This window comes from Thalassophryne amazonica, chromosome 9 (genome assembly GCF_902500255.1).
Source record: "Thalassophryne amazonica chromosome 9, fThaAma1.1, whole genome shotgun sequence".
NCBI classification, from domain to species: Eukaryota; Metazoa; Chordata; class Actinopteri; order Batrachoidiformes; family Batrachoididae; genus Thalassophryne; species Thalassophryne amazonica.
In genome coordinates, this window is record NC_047111.1 from 59,540,219 (window position 1) to 59,559,151 (window position 18,933).

General features: G+C 42.4%; 1 protein-coding gene across 1 annotated transcript in view; it reads left to right on the top strand.

Moving 5' to 3' along the window:
• Positions 1-18,933, top strand: part of slc13a2 (solute carrier family 13 member 2) — a 46,656-nt gene that overhangs the window by 7,673 nt on the left and 20,050 nt on the right. The window contains exons 2-4 of the mRNA XM_034178143.1: positions 4,471-4,599; positions 8,335-8,471; positions 9,543-9,865. Coding sequence (XP_034034034.1) covers positions 4,471-4,599; positions 8,335-8,471; positions 9,543-9,865 — 589 coding nt within the window. The remainder of the gene's footprint in view (positions 1-4,470; positions 4,600-8,334; positions 8,472-9,542; positions 9,866-18,933) is intronic.

An 18,933-nucleotide genomic window follows, 5' to 3' on the forward strand; every position in this document is an offset into this window, starting at 1 on the left:
TCAAACAATAATTTCCCAGTGTCGCATCTGTATTATAATAGCCAAGTAACATCTGTGTGTGTGTGTGTGTGCGTGCGTGTGTATGGGTTTGATCTCACAGAAACCGGGGAGAGTTGACATTTGCCTTTTGGTATGCTTATGTATTTTGGGTCGAGCATGAACGCTATGAAAACAGGGTTTTGGGGTTTTAAATGCTGTTATTGTGGTTCATAATATGATTTATTGTGCTTTTCTAGTTCAGTTGGTTTAGTTTGTTCAGTTAAGTCTCAAGTTGCCATTACCATGAGTGAGTTAAGTTTCATCTTGCCAGTACCATGACTGAAAAGCATATTGCGTTTGATGTCTTCCACCATCGTCTCTGTTTCTGCCTGTCTAAAAATAGAAGCACCTGTTTGCGGCAGAATGCGGACAAGACAAAAAGCTCTGCGTGCGTGTGTGTAACTTCGATTACAGAGAAATTGGGGAGAGCTGACAAAAAGGCACATTGATAGGACAAATAATTTTGGAGAAGCTCCGGATATTAGCTAACAACAGTGAACAATAGGCGTTGCTACATTCTGGATTCACACGCCATTTCAGCAGGGGCCGGTGAATCTTAAATGTGTGACTGCGTGCGTAGGTGATTTTATTTAGTATGTTCAATGTAAGTACATAATATAATTGTAAATGCACTACAAATACATGGATGACACAAGAAAGTGAAAACACGTATTTCCACTGTGGTCCATTTAAAAATCAAATGACAAAACAGAAGTAATAAAATAATAATAGTGATAATAATATAACAAGAACCTAAACAATTTATAAATACATTAAGGCAGTAAATTAAGATTATAAAAACATAATTAACAAAAAATAAAAGGGTTGAGTTCCTTTTCTTTTCTCCTTCTATTGTTAAGGTCTAAGGTTCTAAAAACATTCTGGACTCACACACCATTCCAACTTATTATAGAAACTTTGCTTAATTTGTTACCAGCCTTGAAAAAATGTCAGCTACCTATTTTATAAACACTACCCAATCTAGAACCCGTGGATCCCCATGGGCAACGTGCTAGTAAACATATAATTTCAAGATCAGTAGTCATTTCAAATTGAATTCTGAGTTCCTTCAGAGCCACAGATGCTGATATATGGTATTGTCTATCGCAAACTGTTAAATAGCATTATTTTAAGAGAAATTATGATAAAGAGGCGCAAAATAAATAAAGTAAATACTCATGGGAGACAGATTTTTTTTTAATGCAGAGTAAATGTTTCAAACCAAACTTGTTTGAGTTGATCACTTTTAGCTTTAAAATATAAAACTGACTTTTTCATGCAGCCTGTGGTCATGCATTATGGTTGCAAACATTTCTCAACCTGAGGCGGTGAATGTAAGTCTTTAGATGACTAAAAGCATATTTGAATAAAAAAATTGCAGATTAGCACATCAAATATACGTAGTTTCGCTGCATTACATCATTATCATTACATCATTACACATACCCGTAAAAACTAGTTTTATATGGTGCATAAGAATGCATTACAATAATTCTGCATGTACGTGCCTAAAGCCCCCCAACAAATACTTTCACTCATGAAGGTTGTCAGTCATTGTGATAAAGTTAGAAGTTTACAGCAGCTGTTCAAAGACCATAAAAAGCCCAGTTGCTGTAAACATCTTGATATTGACTGGAAGGAGGTCTTGTCTAAGTTTTTTTTTTGTTTTTTTTGTCGGGTCAATTTAACAGACGCTGTTGGATGAGAATTTAATGAGGATGAATAAAAGGTTATCTTACAAGAAAACGCAGCATCAATAAGAATATGATCAAAGGTTCACACTAGTGCTGTGTGCATGACTAAAGTTTTATTGCCTTTTAGAGAAACTCTTTAGATAAGCCATACAACTTCAAACTTCTTTATTACCTCCACCACCAAGTAGGTAATGTTTTCACTGGGATTTATCTGTCTTGTTTGTTTGTTTGTTGGCAGAATAACTCCAAAAGTAATGAATAGATTTCAGTGAAATTTAGTGAGCAGATAGATAATGAACAATTCTTTTCACTCCCAACTTGTCACATTTTCATGCAAAACCATTTTTTTTTTTTTGACCGAACGTTACTAAGTGCTGAGTTGGTTAGGCCCTTCACATCACTTAGTGACACGCATGGAACTGGTAATACTAACCCTCGCCTTCACCATAACCATAACCTTAACCATGACCATAACCACAATCACAACCATTACCAAAACTATAACCCTAACTCAAACATAGACGAATGTTCCCTGATAAAACAAAAATCAAGTAGATAGTTCTTCTGAATGTATTTCCCTGCACATCACTAAATGGTGTGAAGGGGTGCTGCCCAAGTGTAAATATGTGACAAGTTGGGAATGAGAATTTATAGGTTTGGAATATATTCTGGAACTGAGATTCAGAAGAATGTTTGGCATGTAGCAACGTTTAATTCCAAAAAATCTGAGAGGATGCTGACAAAAACTTGGTGAGCAGATGAATCCAAGAAAACGGGATTTGATTTGGAATTTGGTCTGGAACACATTTCGAATCCCAGAAGTTTTAAGTGATAGCCGTGCACTCTCTGCATACCTTCTTGTTGCAAGTATGTAACGTTCTGCGGTATGTGACCCTGAGATCCATTATAAGCATGGCTGCACATTGGTGCAGATTTCAGACAGATCATGTTGTTTTCCTTCTTATGCAGAGAATCAGGCTTCACCTGATGTGTGTATTTTATATGGTGGAGACATACACCTCTTTCCACATTTACTGAAAGAGTTTTCCAATGAGGCCAGTGGCATTTTTTTTTTTTTTTAGATTAAAGGAGCTATATTGACAATCTATAGCTCATAAGGTAAGTGCATTTGGTGCATGTCCAACTCATTTTTTGCTGCTTACACAGTATGTAATCAGAGTGCAAAAGTGTGTAGCAAAGGTGCATTTGATGACTTCATTAGTTATGGGCATGTTTTAGGGCCCCTTCACACATAGTACGAATGTGGTCGAATTGCACATGAATTGCGCCGGCTGGACACGCCACCAGCAGACGTGGACATGATAAGAGCGCCCTGCTTCTCATTCATGTCATTTCATGACTGTATGTCTGTGTGACCATGGCTCATCTACAGAGGAACAGACAGATCATACTTGTATTGCCGCTTGTTAAGAGGGACTCAATGAAATGCAGTGTTTTATATGGTATGTGGTTTTATTTTTTCTTAAATATGTCCATGTCCTTCTTGATATCAGCCACTTTCCCACAATTTTTACAGGATAGCAATGGTAGTTCAGTGGTATAGTTTTGGACTGGCAATCAGAGCTTTTGAAAATTGCAGGTTCGAATCCCGTGGGTGGCATGTATTTTTTTTAATGTTTTTTTACTTTCACAGCAGATGCGCAATGTGTAACCACATTGCGCAGCTGCTGTGTTCCCGCGCGCACGAAACTGTCGCAGCGGCATCGTTCATGCCTGCCCATCGGCTCAGTGTTTTCATGGTTCACTCATACAAGCTGTTCTGCCATAATTCGCCCTGAGTTGTACTTATTTATACTATGTGTGAAGGGGCCCTTTAGACATAACATCAAATAAACTAATCAGGTTGTAATCTGTCATTCCCATTAAAGCTAGAATGCCGGCAATCTTCAATAGATAAAATATAGTCTGAAGTTTAATATATATAAACTAGATCATATTTAGAACCCATTAAAATTTTGGGGGAATTTTTAATTCGTGGGAACATACATAATTTGAGGGAAATCCATAGGGTATTTTGCCCCAGCGAACATCAAAACCTGCAGATGAATTCAAGCCTGAACTCAGATAATCAGATCATAACAGACTCAGATAATAACCATAACTGTACACCGTCAGACACCAGTCACCAGGCAACTCACCTGTCCAAAAGCAGCGCTGCAAAATCCTTGTGAGTTCGATCGCCAGTCTTCTGTTGCTGCAGCTAGCGGTGAAACCCCCCACGTGACCCGTGGCATCCTGGCTTTCGAATTTTTGGCACGTGCCAGTAATTCAGAATTTGTTTCAATGCGGACGAATTTTAATCATGTTCAGACTAATATTTTGGGTATCCTTTATATTCACACTAACGAACAAAATTACTTTGGTCCCCGTCAAAATTCTAACAATCGTCTCAATTTCAATATGCTTCCTGGCACTCTAGCTTTAAGACACAAGTACACCAGAAATTGATGCATTGATATTTAGACAACAGACTCAAGTCAGCTTTTATAGTGAATTGGGTTTGCAACAGTGTATCACACTGCATCAGTAGACAGCAGCCACTAAAGTTCCCTGAGGTGAAGCAGTGGTGCAGTAAAGTGAAGTTTTGTATATTTCCATTAGTATCTACTTTTATATAATTTAGTGTTATGTTAATTTCTGGTCCTTCTTTTTTGTGTGCATTGGGTGTACATGTAGAGCATACATAAACTCATAATGTGTATATTTGCTCTTACAGGTGGCGCGCGGCGGTTATGCTATCATCATCATGGCCCTGTACTGGTGCACAGAGTGCCTCCCTCTGGCTGTGACTGCGCTGTTGCCAGTTGTCCTGTTTCCTATGATGGGCATCATGGAAGGTGGAGCGGTATGTGCCTGTTTTGAGTTTCATTCTACAAGTACACAGCATATTTACTTTAAATTTAATGCACAAGGTAAAGTTTTATTAATGACAAGAAAGGTTTTCTAATGTTCAGAAAGATGGATTGGTGGAACTTGAAATTCCTTTTAGTGGGGGTGTCTAGTTTTTGTTTTTCAAACAGAATTGTTTTCTGAAACTACAGTTGTATTTGTTTCTTGCACTTTGAAATTCTGAACCACATTCTGAAACTGATTTGTACTGAGTGTTTCAAATGATTTAAAATAGTGAAGCACTTTTTTTAAGCAATTATTTTACATAGTGTTTTGAGTGCTTTTCAAACAGTAAATAATATTTCAAAGTGATCAGTTCATTTGAATAGAGGACATTGTACAGGGGCGTAAATATAGGCAGCAGTGTGTGTATGTGTGTGTGTGTGTGTGTGTGTGTGTGTTTGGGATGGGGGGTGGGGTTTGGTGAATGGACCTTTTGTTATCTTATAGCCTTATTCCAAAATTGATGAAATTCACTTTTTTTCCCCTCAAAATTCTACATGCAACATCCCACAATGACAATGTGAAAAAGTTTTTTTTTTTTTTTTTTTTTTTTTTAGATTTTTGCAAATTTACTAAAAAATAAAAACAAACAAACAAAAAATCCTAACAAATCACATGTACATAAGAAATCACAGCTCCTGAGCTCAAAATTGAGCTCAAGTGCATCCTGTTTCCACTGATCATCCTTGAGATGTTTCTACAGCTTAATTGGAGTCCACCTGGGGTAAATTCAGTTGATTGGACATGATTTGCAAAGGCACATACTTGTCTACATATAAGGTCCCACAGTTGACAGTGCATGTCAGATCACAAACCAAGCATGAAGTCAAAGGAATTGTCTGTAGATCTCTGAGACAGGATTGTCTCCAGGCACAAATATGGGGAAGGGTACAGAAACATTTCTGCTGCTTTGAAGGTCCCAATAACCACAGTGGCCTCCATCATCCATAAATGGAAGAAGTTTGGATCCACCAGGACTCTTCCTAGAGCTGGCTGCCCATCTAAACTGAGCAAATGTGGGACGAGGAAAGCCAGTCTCCCCCCTTCAGCACTCACCACCTTCTACAGGGGTGCCATTGAGAGCATCCTCACCAGCAGTCTCTCAGTCTGGTATGGCAGCTGCCATGTTGCTGACCAGAAAGCGCTACAGAAAGTGGTGAGAACAGCAGAGAAGATCATAAGATCAGCCCGACCATCCATACAGGACCTGTACCCATCCCGCTGCCACAGAAGAGCCATCAACATCATCAAAGCCCCTACCCACCCCTCAAACAAACTGTTTACCCTCCTACCATCTGGCAAGCGCTAATCTGCTGCAGGACCACCAGACTCAGCAACAGCTTTTTCCCTCAGGCCATCAGACAGCTAAACTCACTCCCAAAAGCAAGACCATAACCCCCCACCACACACACACACACACACACACACACACACACACACACACACACACACACACACACACACACACACACACACACACACACACACACACACACACACTACAGACTAAACTACTTTATGCACATTCCTTTGCACAAAAAACAAAAAGTTTACAAACTTATTCACCTCCATGCTGCTACTCTGCACTTTTGCCACATTGCACCTATATTGTTGTACTCAGTACTATTGCACTCCAGTAACATACCTCAACTGACTACTTTCTGAAACACTATGACAGCCTTGGAAATGTATGCTCACTGTTGTCTATATGTCATGTTGATTGTTGTTCTGTTTCTGATATTATTTGCATTTTATGTCCTAGTGATGTCTCATGCCCAGTTTGTATTTAGTTGTATGTCTAATTTAGCCTCTGTTACTGCACATTTGGAGTTTGGGGAAATGCAATTTCAGTCTTCTGTGTAATGTACTGTTGCATGGCTTGATTGACAATAAAGTTCACTTTGACTTTGACTTTGAGAAGGGCCTTAGTCAGGGAGGTGACCAAGAACCTGGTGGTCACTCAGAGCTCCAGCATTCTTCTGTGGAGAGAGGAGAACCATCCAGAAGGACAACTAAACCATCTCTGCAGCAATACACCAATCATCAGGCCTGTATGGTAGAGTGGCTACTCCTTAGTAAACAGCACATGGCAGCCCACCTGGAGTTTGCCAAAAGATACCTGAAGGACTCTCAGACCATGAGAAACAAAATTCTCTGGTCTGATGAGACAAAGATTGAGCTCTTTGGCGTGAATGCGAGGTGTCATGTTTGGAGGAAACCAGGCACCATCCCTACAGTGAAGCATGGTGGTGGCAGCATCATGCTGTGGAATGTTTTTCAGTGGCAGGAACTGGGAGACTAGTCAGGGTTGAGGGAAAGATGAATGCAGCAATGTTCAGACATCCTGAATGCTCCAGAGTGCTCTTGACCTCAGACTGGGGCGACGGTTCATCTTTCAGTAGGACAATGACCCTAAGTACACAGCCAAGATATCAAAGGAGTGGCTTCAGGACAACTCTGTGAATGTCCTTAAGTGGCCCAGCCAGAGCCCAGACCTGAATCTGATTGAACATCTCTGGAGAGATCTGAAAATGGCTGTGCACCGACGCTCCCCATCCAACCTGATGAAGCTTTAGAGGTGCTGCAAAGAGGAATGGACAAAGCTGGCCATAGATAGATGAACCAAGCTTGTGGCATCATATTCAAGAAGACTTGAGGCTGTAATTGCTGCCAAAAGTATTGAGCAAAGGGTGTGAATACTTATGTACATGTGATTTCTTAGTTTTTTAAAGTTTTAATAAATTAGCAAAAATTAAAAAAAAACTGTATGTACTGTAAAAGCTGTTTGTTTGATTGTTTGTTTTTTAAAGGCTGTGACAGCAGCAACAGGAAATTCAGTAAGGCTTACTTGAGGAGCAACATGGGGCAGTACAGGTTGACCAGGGTGACTGTCCATTGAATTTGGACATATTTGAAGATTTTGCTCAATGCAATGTTTACTGAATGGGTGAGTTGGTTTGTGTGTGTTTTGTAACAAATTAACACTATGGTTTGTCTTTATAGCCCAATGTAACTATCTTACGCCACTGACAATCTAGTAATGTCAAGTCTTTGATCTAGTTTAACTTTTCTGAAGTAAATTTACCAGTAGTATGTTACAGAGTCACATGAAGATGAAGTGCCATTGATAGCTTCCAATGTCTCCAGGAGCACTGCCTGATAAGTGTGTTTTGCCCACCACAGGAAATCAGAGGACACAATCTGCCAAAAGAGTTTTGACAGAATTGGACTTAATCTAATAGAATAATAGGTAGGGGAACACATACTTTGTTCTTGTGTTTAAATTTTAATGACGTCCTGCCAAGGATTTAATAAAATCATCAGCATTTATTTATTTGCCTGTCTGTCTGCCTGTTTGTCTGCCTGTTAGCAGGATTACATCAAAACTACTGCATGGATTTTAACGAAATTTTCACCACAAGTAGATATTAGGCCATGGAAGACTCCATTACATTTTGGATGTGATCCTGATCTGGATTCTGGATCAAGATTTCACTCACTTTATATAGGCTTTGAAGGATTTTGTCAAAACTACTTCACGGATTCTTACAAAAATAGACCACAGATAGACACTAGGGCATGGAAGACTCCACTGAATTTTGGAGGTGATCCGGATCCCGATTGGTGGACATCAGAAATCTGCAATTGCGCTTGTTCATGGTTGTTTTCTTTGTGTGATGTGTTTCAGGTTAGTGTTGAGTATTTGAAAGACTCCAACATGCTTTTCATTGGTGGCCTGTTGGTGGCCATTGCAGTGGAGCACTGGAACCTGCATAAACGCATCGCTTTGAGAGTTTTGCTGCTCGTTGGTGTTCGTCCGTCTCTGTAAGAAACCTTCAACTCTGGTTACAGGCACTAAACCTAAAAACAAGATCAGAATGAAAATCAATCAATCTATCTATCTATCTATCTATCTATCTATCTATCTATCTATCTATCTATCTATCTATCTATCTATCTATCTATCTATCTATCTATCTATCTATCTATCTATCTATCTATCTATCTATCTATCTATCTATCTATCTATCTATCTATCTATCTATCTATATGGGTGGTCCTCTACATTATGCCAAAAATAAAAATGTGACTTTCTTGAGGTGCTTCCTGACAAAATTGTTCATCTTGATGAGAAAATGTTTTGTGCAAAATTTTATTTCGATACGACTATTCTAACCGCTGCCGTGCGCGAGGTGGAAATTGCAATAGATGAGGATATTAGCACAAACCAGCAATAGTAATGTACCTGTTCACAAATGAAATACAAACTGAAACAACAATCCTTTCTCTTTTAAGTGACCATACAGGAGAGATAAAAAAAAGTATTACATGTCACTGTCCACCTATTTTGTGAAAACAAACAGTCATGGGGAGTAGCGTTTGGTTCATATTTTCATCTCCTCCGGGAACTGACGTTGATGCAACTCAACAACTTGCAGCAGATGGCGCTGCTGTTCATCCTTCGTTAGAATCTGATTTGTCATCCTGGATAACTGCAACTACTCGCTCAGCAAAATCATTGACAGCAGCAATGTTATCCAGGACCGACTGTGACGACTGGAATGACGGGTCGTCCTCCCATTCTGAGGGATCCTTAATGAGGATGTCCATGTTGACGCTGAATGCCTCAAAAATGCGTCCTGAGGCCGATGTAACAAATTCTGCAAGTAATCAACTAATTTATCCAGTCCATAAGTCAAAATGTCACTAGCACATCAGAAAAAAACAGAGGCCGGGCGGTTTTTTTGGGACCACCCTAATATATTTGGGTGGTATTTTAAGAAAAAATATATAAAATCCTCAAATAGGAAATTTAAACAGGTTATTTCATTACCCCAAGTATGACAACATATGAATATTTGTTATTGATCTGACTTCACGACTATCTCTTCACAGGTTAATGATAGGCTTCATGATGGTCTCGTCCTTCTTGTCCATGTGGATCAGTAACACGGCTACTACAGCCATGATGCTACCCATCGCCCATGCTGTGCTGCAGCAGCTCAAAGCCACTGAAGCCCAGGCAGATGAACGAGAGGTCCAGGTTGCGACTGTGAACAGTCGCACATTTGCCCTGGAAATCATGCAACTCAAGCAAGAAGTTATCGATGAGAAACTCACAGAAATTATGACTCAGAAAAATCAGACGGAGACCATCACGACAGAAGAGAAACCCACGGAAATCCCGACACAGAATAACCAGATGGCAACCACAGTGTGTACGTATGTCAGAAAACACAAACTTACTCACAATAGAAAATAAGGAGCTTAAAATCACATATGAGTATTATAGAACACATAAATATATTCTGAGATATAGAAGTAACGCCGTGAGGGCCTGCTGAAAAGATCATGTTAACCATGATGGCATTGTGTGAGGAGATCAGGTATTGTTTTTTTTTTTTTTCCCACAAACTGCATCTCTTTTTAGGTCCACACACCTTTTTCCAAAATTGCTGTCAGTTGAAGGCCACATCTGCACACAGCAGCAACCACTGACATGTGAGCTGGGGTATTGTTCCAGTAAAACAATCAATCAATCAATCAATCAATTTTTTTTTTATATAGCGCCAAATCACAACAAACAGTTGCCCCAAGGCGCTTTATATTGTAAGGCAAGGCCATACAATAATTATGTAAAACCCCAACGGTCAAAACGACCCCCTGTGAGCAAGCACTTGGCTACAGTGGGAAGGAAAAACTCCCTTTTAACAGGAAGAAACCTCCAGCAGAACCAGGCTCAGGGAGGGGCAGTCTTCTGCTGGGACTGGTTGGGGCTGAGGGAGAGAACCAGGAAAAAGACATGCTGTGGAGGGGAGCAGAGATCGATCACTAATGATTAAATGCAGAGTGGTGCATACAGAGCAAAAAGAGAAAGAAACAGTGCATCATGGGAACCCCCCAGCAGTCTACGTCTATAGCAGCATAACTAAGGGATGGTTCAGGGTCACCTGATCCAGCCCTAACTATAAGCTTTAGCAAAAAGGAAAGTTTTAAGCCTAATCTTAAAAGTAGAGAGGGTGTCTGTCTCCCTGATCTGAATTGGGAGCTGGTTCCACAGGAGAGGAGCCTGAAAGCTGAAGGCTCTGCCTCCCATTCTACTCTTACAAACCCTAGGAACTACAAGTAAGCCTGCAGTCTGAGGGCGAAGCGCTCTATTGGGGTGATATGGTACTACGAGGTCCCTAAGATAAGATGGGACCTGATTATTCAAAACCTTATAAGTAAGAAGAAGAATTTTAAATTCTATTCTAGAATTAACAGGAAGCCAATGAAGAGAGGCCAATATGGGTGAGATATGCTCTCTCCTTCTAGTCCCTGTCAGTACTCTAGCTGCAGCATTTTGAATTAACTGAAGGCTTTTTAGGGAACTTTTAGGACAACCTGATAATAATGAATTACAATAGTCCAGCCTAGAGGAAATAAATGCATGAATTAGTTTTTCAGCATCACTCTGAGACAAGACCTTTGTGATTTTAGAGATATTGCGTAAATGCAAAAAAGCAGTCCTACATATTTGTTTAATATGCGCTTTGAATGACATATCCTGATCAAAAATGACTCCAAGATTTCTCACAGTATTACTAGAGGTCAGGGTAATGCCATCCAGAGTAAGGATCTGGTTAGACACCATGTTTCTAAGATTTGTGGGGCCAAGTACAATAACTTCAGTTTTATCTGAGTTTAAAAGCAGGAAATTAGAGGTCATCCATGTCTTTATGTCTGTAAGACAATCCTGCAGTTTAGCTAATTGGTGTGTGTCCTCTGGCTTCATGGATAGATAAAGCTGGGTATCATCTGCGTAACAATGAAAATTTAAGCAATACCGTCTAATAATACTGCCTAAGGGAAGCATGTATAAAGTGAATAAAATTGGTCCTAGCACAGAACCTTGTGGAACTCCATAATTAACTTTAGTCTGTGAAGAAGATTCCCCATTTACATGAACAAATTGTAATCTATTAGACAAATATGATTCAAACCACTGCAGCGCAGTGCCTTTAATACCTATGGCATGCTCTAATCTCTGTAATAAAATTTTATGGTCAACAGTATCAAAAGCAGCACTGAGGTCTAACAGAACAAGCACAGAGATGAGTCCACTGTCCGAGGCCATAAGAAGATCATTTGTAACCTTCACTAATGCTGTTTCTGTACTATGATGAATTCTAAAACCTGACTGAAACTCTTCAAATAGACCATTCCTCTGCAGATGATCAGTTAGCTGTTTTACAACTACCCTTTCAAGAATTTTTGAGGAGAAAAGGAAGGTTGGAGATTGGCCTATAATTAGCTAAGATAGCTGGGTCAAGTGATGGCTTTTTAAGTAATGGTTTAATTACTGCCACCTTAAAAGCCTGTGGTACATAGCCAACTAACAAAGATAGATTGATCATATTTAAGATCGAAGCATTAAATAATGGTAGGGCTTCCTTGAGCAGCCTGGTAGGAATGGGGTCTAATAAACATGTTGATGGTTTGGATGAAGTAACTAATGAAAATAACTCAGACAGAACAATCGGAGAGAAAGAGTCTAACCAAATACCGGCATCACTGAAAGCAGCCAAAGATAACGATACGTCTTTGGGATGGTTATGAGTAATTTTTTCTCTAATAGTTAAAATTTTGTTAGCAAAGAAAGTCATGAAGTCATTACTAGTTAAAGTTAATGGAATACTCAGCTCAATAGAGCTCTGACTCTTTGTCAGCCTGGCTACAGTGCTGAAAAGAAACCTGGGGTTGTTCTTATTTTCTTCAATTAGTGATGAGTAGAAAGATGTCCTAGCTTTACGGAGGGCTTTTTTATAGAGCAACAGACTCTTTTTCCAGGCTAAGTGAAGATCTTCTAAATTAGTGAGACGCCATTTCCTCTCCAACTTACGGGTTATCTGCTTTAAGCTACGAGTTTGTGAGTTATACCACGGAGTCAGGCACTTCTGATTTAAAGCTCTCTTTTTTAGAGGAGCTACAGCATCCAAAATTGTCTTCAATGAGGATGTAAAACTATTGACGAGATACTCTATCTCACTTACAGAGTTTAGGTAGCTACTCTGCACTGTGTTGGTATATGGCATTAGAGAACATAAAGAAGGAATCATATCCTTAAACCTAGTTACAGTGCTTTCTGAAAGACTTCTAGTGTAATGAAACTTATTCCCCACTGCTGGGTAGTCCATCAGAGTAAATGTAAAGGGAGTTTTCAGGGAATACTGTTAAGTCTTCTATTTCCATACCATAAGTCAGAACAAGATCTAAGATATGATTAAAGTGGTGGGTGGACTCATTTACTTTTTGAGCAAAGCCAATAGAGTCTAATAATAGATTAAATGCAGTGTTAAGGCTGTCATTCTCAGCATCTGTGTGGATGTTAAAATTGCCCACTATAATTATCTTATCTGAGCTAAGCACTAAGTCAGACAAAAGGTCTGAAAATTCACAGAGAAACTCACAGTAACGACCAGGTGGACGATAGATAATAACAAATAAAACTGGTTTTTGGGACTTCCAATTTGGATGGACAAGACTAAGAGTCAAGCTTTCAAATGAATTAAAGCTCTGTCTGGGTTTTTGATTAATTAATAAGCTGGAATGGAAGATTGCTGCTAATCCTCCGCCCCGGCCCGTGCTGCGAGCATTCTGACAGTTAGTGTGACTCAGGGGTGTTGACTCATTTAAAGTAACATATTCATCCTGCTGTAACCAGGTTTCTGTTAGGCAGAATAAATCAATATGTTGATCAATTATTATATCATTTACTAACAGGGACTTAGAAGAGAGAGACCTAATGTTTAATAGACCACATTTAACTGTTTTAGTCTGTGGTGCAGTTGAAGGTGCTATATTATTTTTTCTTTTGAATTTTTATGCTTAAATAGATTTTTGCTGGTTATTGGTGGTCTGGGAGCAGGCACCGTCTCTACGGGGATGGGGTAATGAGGGGATGGCAGGGGGAGAGAAGCTGCAGAGAGGTGTGTAAGACTACAACTCTGCTTCCTGGTCCCAACCCTGGATAGTCACGGTTTGGAGGATTTAAGAAAATTGGCCAGATTTCTAGAAATGAGAGCTGCTCCATCCAAAGTGGGATGGATGCCGTCTCTCCTAACAAGACCAGGTTTTCCCCAGAAGCTTGCCAATTATCTATGAAGCCCACCTCATTTTTTGGACACCACTCAGACAGCCAGCAATTCAAGGAGAACATGCGGCTAAACATGTCACTCCCGGTCCGATTGGGGAGGGGCCCAGAGAAAACTACAGAGTCTGACATTGTTTTTGCAAAGTTACACACCGATTTAATGTTAATTTTAGTGACCTCCGATTGGCGTAACCGGGTGTCATTACTGCCGACGTGAATTACAATCTTACCAAATTTACGCTTAGCCTTAGCCAGCAGTTTCAAATTTCCTTCAATGTCGCCTGCTCTGGCCCCCGGAAGACAATTGACTATGGTTGCTGGTGTCGCTAACTTCACATTTCGCAAAACAGAGTCGCCAATAACCAGAGTTTGATCCTCGGCGGGTGTGTCGTCGACTTTGTCAGCTTTCCTTGGCATCTGGTCTTGACACAGTTATGGTCAGACGTTTACATACAGCTGTTATGGGCATGAATGTCATGGTAATTTGGGGCTTTTAATGATGTCTTTGAAGTGTTCTTTTGTAAAGTTCATATATATATATATATATATATATATATATATATATATATATATATATATATATATATACATAATAGTTTTGAGTTTGTAGCGTCAACAACAGATGCTACTGTTATTGTGAACACCCCCTTTTCTACTTTTTTTTTTTTTTTTCTAATAGCCCAATTTCATAGCCATAAGAGTGTGCATATCATGAATGCTTGGTCTTGTTGGATTTGTGAGAATCTACTGAATCTACTGGTACCTTGTTTCCCCATGTAACAATAAGAAATATACTCAAAACCTGGATTCATCTTTTTAGTCACATAGCACTACTATTATTCTGAACACTACTGTATATATGAATGTTTTTCTAAACCGTTTAATAAGTGGTGCTGAAGGTTCTACAATGGTTTTTAATGTGACAAGGCCAAGGCCTATTAACTCATCATGAGTGTTCATGATTGACTACAACTGGGAGTTTCTCTTTTACAGGATAAAACAGGTATATTTAACAGCACTCATTGGACTGACCAATATAAATTCACACTTGTGCACCCAATTCTTGTTATTTTTTTTAAAGTCATTAATGATGTTGTTCAATCCTTCCACCCTGGCAAAAGAGCAGTTCAAATACATCATTAAAATGTGAATTTATTAGACAGCCATGCAACACAATTTCACTCATATACAACATAAAACTCAAACAAAGTACTCAAAGAAAAAAGCCCAAAATTACCATGACATTCATAATCATGATGGGTATATATGAACTTCCAACCACATGCCTTCATACCCCTGTGCCAGCAAGCTGACATATGGCTTAATTTATGGCTGTGTCCTTTGGAATGTAGACATAAATCTGTTTGCTTTCCAGAAAAAGTCCCTGCAGGCAAAATGAGCTTGGATTTCTTTGGAAGGAGGGCATGTGTTTCTACTGCATATATTTGCTCCTTATCTCTGTGTCAAAGACATGGACCCTGACCCATCCAGGGTTGGGAAATGTTCAGTAAATTTAACCAGATGTACTTCAAAATGCTTCAAAGGTTCCAGCTTGACTTGGAAAAAATCTGGCGCTCTTTGATCAAGGCAAAGAAGCCAAATGTTTTTGCAATACAATTTACGTACTCAGAATGATGCAGATCTAAAATCTAGCACATGTAGTGACTTTATTTAACTTAAAGGGGAAGTTCAGCATTTCTCAAGCTGAAATGACACAATCAAGACGTGTTTGAAGTGTACACTTTCAGGTTTCATTCAAAGGTTTTAACAGAAAGGGGAAGGGAGTTGACAGGCGGAATGTTCAGGAATGGTAGGACACAAATGCACAGCTCCAGCAGACAGCTCTGGTTTTTAGTAAACTTTACTGAAGAGGATAGCAGTGGTCAGTAGACGAGTAGGCAGTCCAATAAAAGCAGCAGTACAGAAATCATCAAGCTAAATGGTGTGGTCAAAGCAACAGGCAGGAGGTCAGGTGCACACTATGAGGCAGACAGGAACAAGAACACAGGTACAGAGCTGGAATGAGGGCACAAGGCATGACAAACTGGCGAAAGACAAAACCACCCAGTGAGCTTATAAAACCCCAGGTGATAATCAGTGAATCAGGAACAGGTGCACACTGAAAGCACCAGAAGCAGGGCGTGGCCTGAGATAGAGAGAGAAACTCCCATCACCAAGAACCAAGAGAAAGACGAGAGAGACAAGAGAAACAGAGACAGACAGACCCAAGCAGAAAAAATCCCAACAACAGAATAAACAAACCAAAACCCTGATAATACAAACTAACAAAACTCAAACTCTGACAGTACCTTAATCTTTGATTACTGAAATACCAACGTTCCTCGCAAATTATAACCGGAGTGTTGTGAAAGTGTCGTGACACGGACCCACAACAGGGGGCGTTAATGAACGGACAATGGAATAGCCAAAAGGTAACAATTTAATGTTGTGAATCACACAACGATGTACAGACAATAACAATACAGTGACTGTCAATCATACACCAGGTGACGTGTGGGCAGGCTCGACGATAGAAGACCCCTGGCGAGAGAAAAGCCGGATCCACACAGCTTCCACCGCCAACGGAGCTGAAGAACACCGGAGCCGCCAAGCCCTGCGCCCCAGGTGGCCGCTGTCTTCACCAGTCAGACCCGGTACTGCTGGCAGAGAACAGAGACAGTCCAGATGAGTGTGAGGTCGCACACTCAGTAATCCCACAGTCAGTGTTTAGTTAGGAGGGAGCACCTCCACCTCCAATCACACACTCGTGCAGCTCCTGTTTCACCACTTATCTGGTTTGGGGTGTGAGGCGAAGCCGTCGCTGATGACACCAAATGCCAATCCCACAGATAAGGACACACCAGGAAAACGGCTGCAAAGAAATTCAGATTAATACTCAATGTTTTGAGTCAGCAGAGAAAATTACCTGATTGGTAGTTGATTTCTCGGCGAGGAGATGGAGTTGCAGTCCGGCCTTTGTAGTGGTGGTGATGGGTGACAGCTGGTGTTGATAGGTGACAGCTGTCACTTCCAGCGGCTCCGACGCCCTCTCGTACTTGGAGCCCGCACTCCAAGCAGGGCGCCATCTGGTGGTGGTGGGCCAGCAGTACCTCCTCTTCAGCGGCCCACACAACAGGACCCCCCCCCCTCAACGGGCGCCTCCTGGTGCCCGACCAGGCTCGTCCGGGTGCCGGGCGTAGAAATCGGCCAGGAGGGCCGGGTCCAGTATGAAGCTCCTCTTCACCCAGGAGCGTTCTTCGGGTCCATATCCTTCCCAGTCCACCAAATACTGGAATCCCCGGCCCTTTCGACGAACGTCCAGGAGTCGGCACACAGTCCAAGCCGGCTCCCCGTCGATGATCCGGGCAGGCGGCGGCGCCGGTCCAGGGGCACAGAGGGGAGAGGTGTGGCAGGGTTTGAGTCTGGAGACGTGGAATACTGGATGTATCCGCAGTGAAGCTGGCAGCTTCAGCTTCACTGCGGCTGGACTGAGGACCTTCACGATGGTGAAGGGTCCTATAAATCTGTCCTTAAGCTTCTGGGATTCCGTTTGTAGAGGTATGTCCTTTGTGGATAACCAGACCACCTTCCCGGGCTGGTATGCAGGGGCCGGGGAACACCGGCGGTCTGCATGGGCCTTAGCCCTCGTACGGGCTCTGAGCAGGGCAGAGCGGGCGGTACGCCACACCTGATGGCACTTCCTCAGATGGGCCTGGACCGAGGGCACCCCGACCTCTCCCTCCACTAGCGGAAACAATGGGGGCTGGTACCCCAAACACACCTCAAACGGGGAGAGGCCGGTGGCAGATGAAACTTGGCTATTATGAGCGTACTTGATCCAGGCCAGATGGTCACTCCAGGCCGTCGGGTGCGCGGAGGTCACGCAGCGGAGGGCCTGCTCCAGTTCCTGGTTCATCCGCTCTGCTTGCCCGTTCGTCTGGGGGTGGTACCCAGACGAGAGACTGACGGTGGCCCCCAGTTCCCTGCAGAAACTCCTCCAGACCTGGGAGGAGAACTGAGGACCACGATCCGAGACTATGTCCGATGGAATCCCATGCAGACGCACAACATGGTGGAACAGGAGGTCTGCAGTCTCCTGGGCTGTCGGGAGCTTCGGGAGGGCCAAGAAGTGGGCCGCCTTGGAGAACCGGTCCACTATCGTTAAGATGGTGGTGTTGCCCTGGGACGGCGGGAGGCCCGTGACAAAGTCCAGGCCGATATGAGACCAGGGGCGACGAGGCACAGGCAGAGGCTGGAGGAGGCCTTGGGCCTTGTGATGGTCGGCTTTGCCCCTGGCACAGGTGGTGCAGGCCTGGACATACTCCCGGACGTCGGCTTCCATAGACGCCCACCAGAAGTGCTGCCGGATCACTGCCACGGTCCTTCGCACCCCTGGGTGACAGGAGAGCTTGGAACCGTGACAGAAGTCAAGGACCGCAGCCCTGGCTTCTGGTGGGATGTACAGTTTGTTCTTCGGACCTGTCCCCGGGTCCGGGCTCCGTGTCAGGGCTTCCCGGACGGTCTTCTCCACATCCCAGGTAAGGGCGGCCACGACAGTGGATTCGGGGATGATGGTTTCAGGGGGGTCTGACAGCTCGGTCTTGACCTCCTCTTCGTGCACCCGGGACAGGGCGTCAGATCATTGGTTCTTAGTCCCAGGGCGGTAGGTGATCCGGAAGTCAAAATGCCCGAAGAACAGCGACCAGCGGGCTTGCCTGGGGTTCAGACGCTTCGCGGTCCGGATGTACTCCAGGCTCCGATGGTCCGTGAAAACCGTAAATGGTACCGATGCTCGCTCCAACAGGTGTCTCCACTCCTCAAGAGCCTCCTTCACCGCAAGAAGTTCCCGATTGCCGACGTCATAGTTCCGTTCAGCTGGGGTCAACCTGCGGGAAAAGTAGGCACATGGATGGAGAACCTGTCGGACTCCCCGCTCTGGGACAGCACGGCTCCTATCCCTGAGTCAGAGGCATCCACTTCAACAACAAACTGGCGCTTGGGATCGGGCTGCACCAGAACCGGTGCAGTCGAGAACCGGCGTTTCAACTCCATAAATGCGGCTTCACACCGATCCGACCAGGTGAAGGGGACTTTTGTGGAGGTCAGGGCTGTCAGGGGGCTAACTACCTGACTGTAGCCCTTGATGAACCTCCG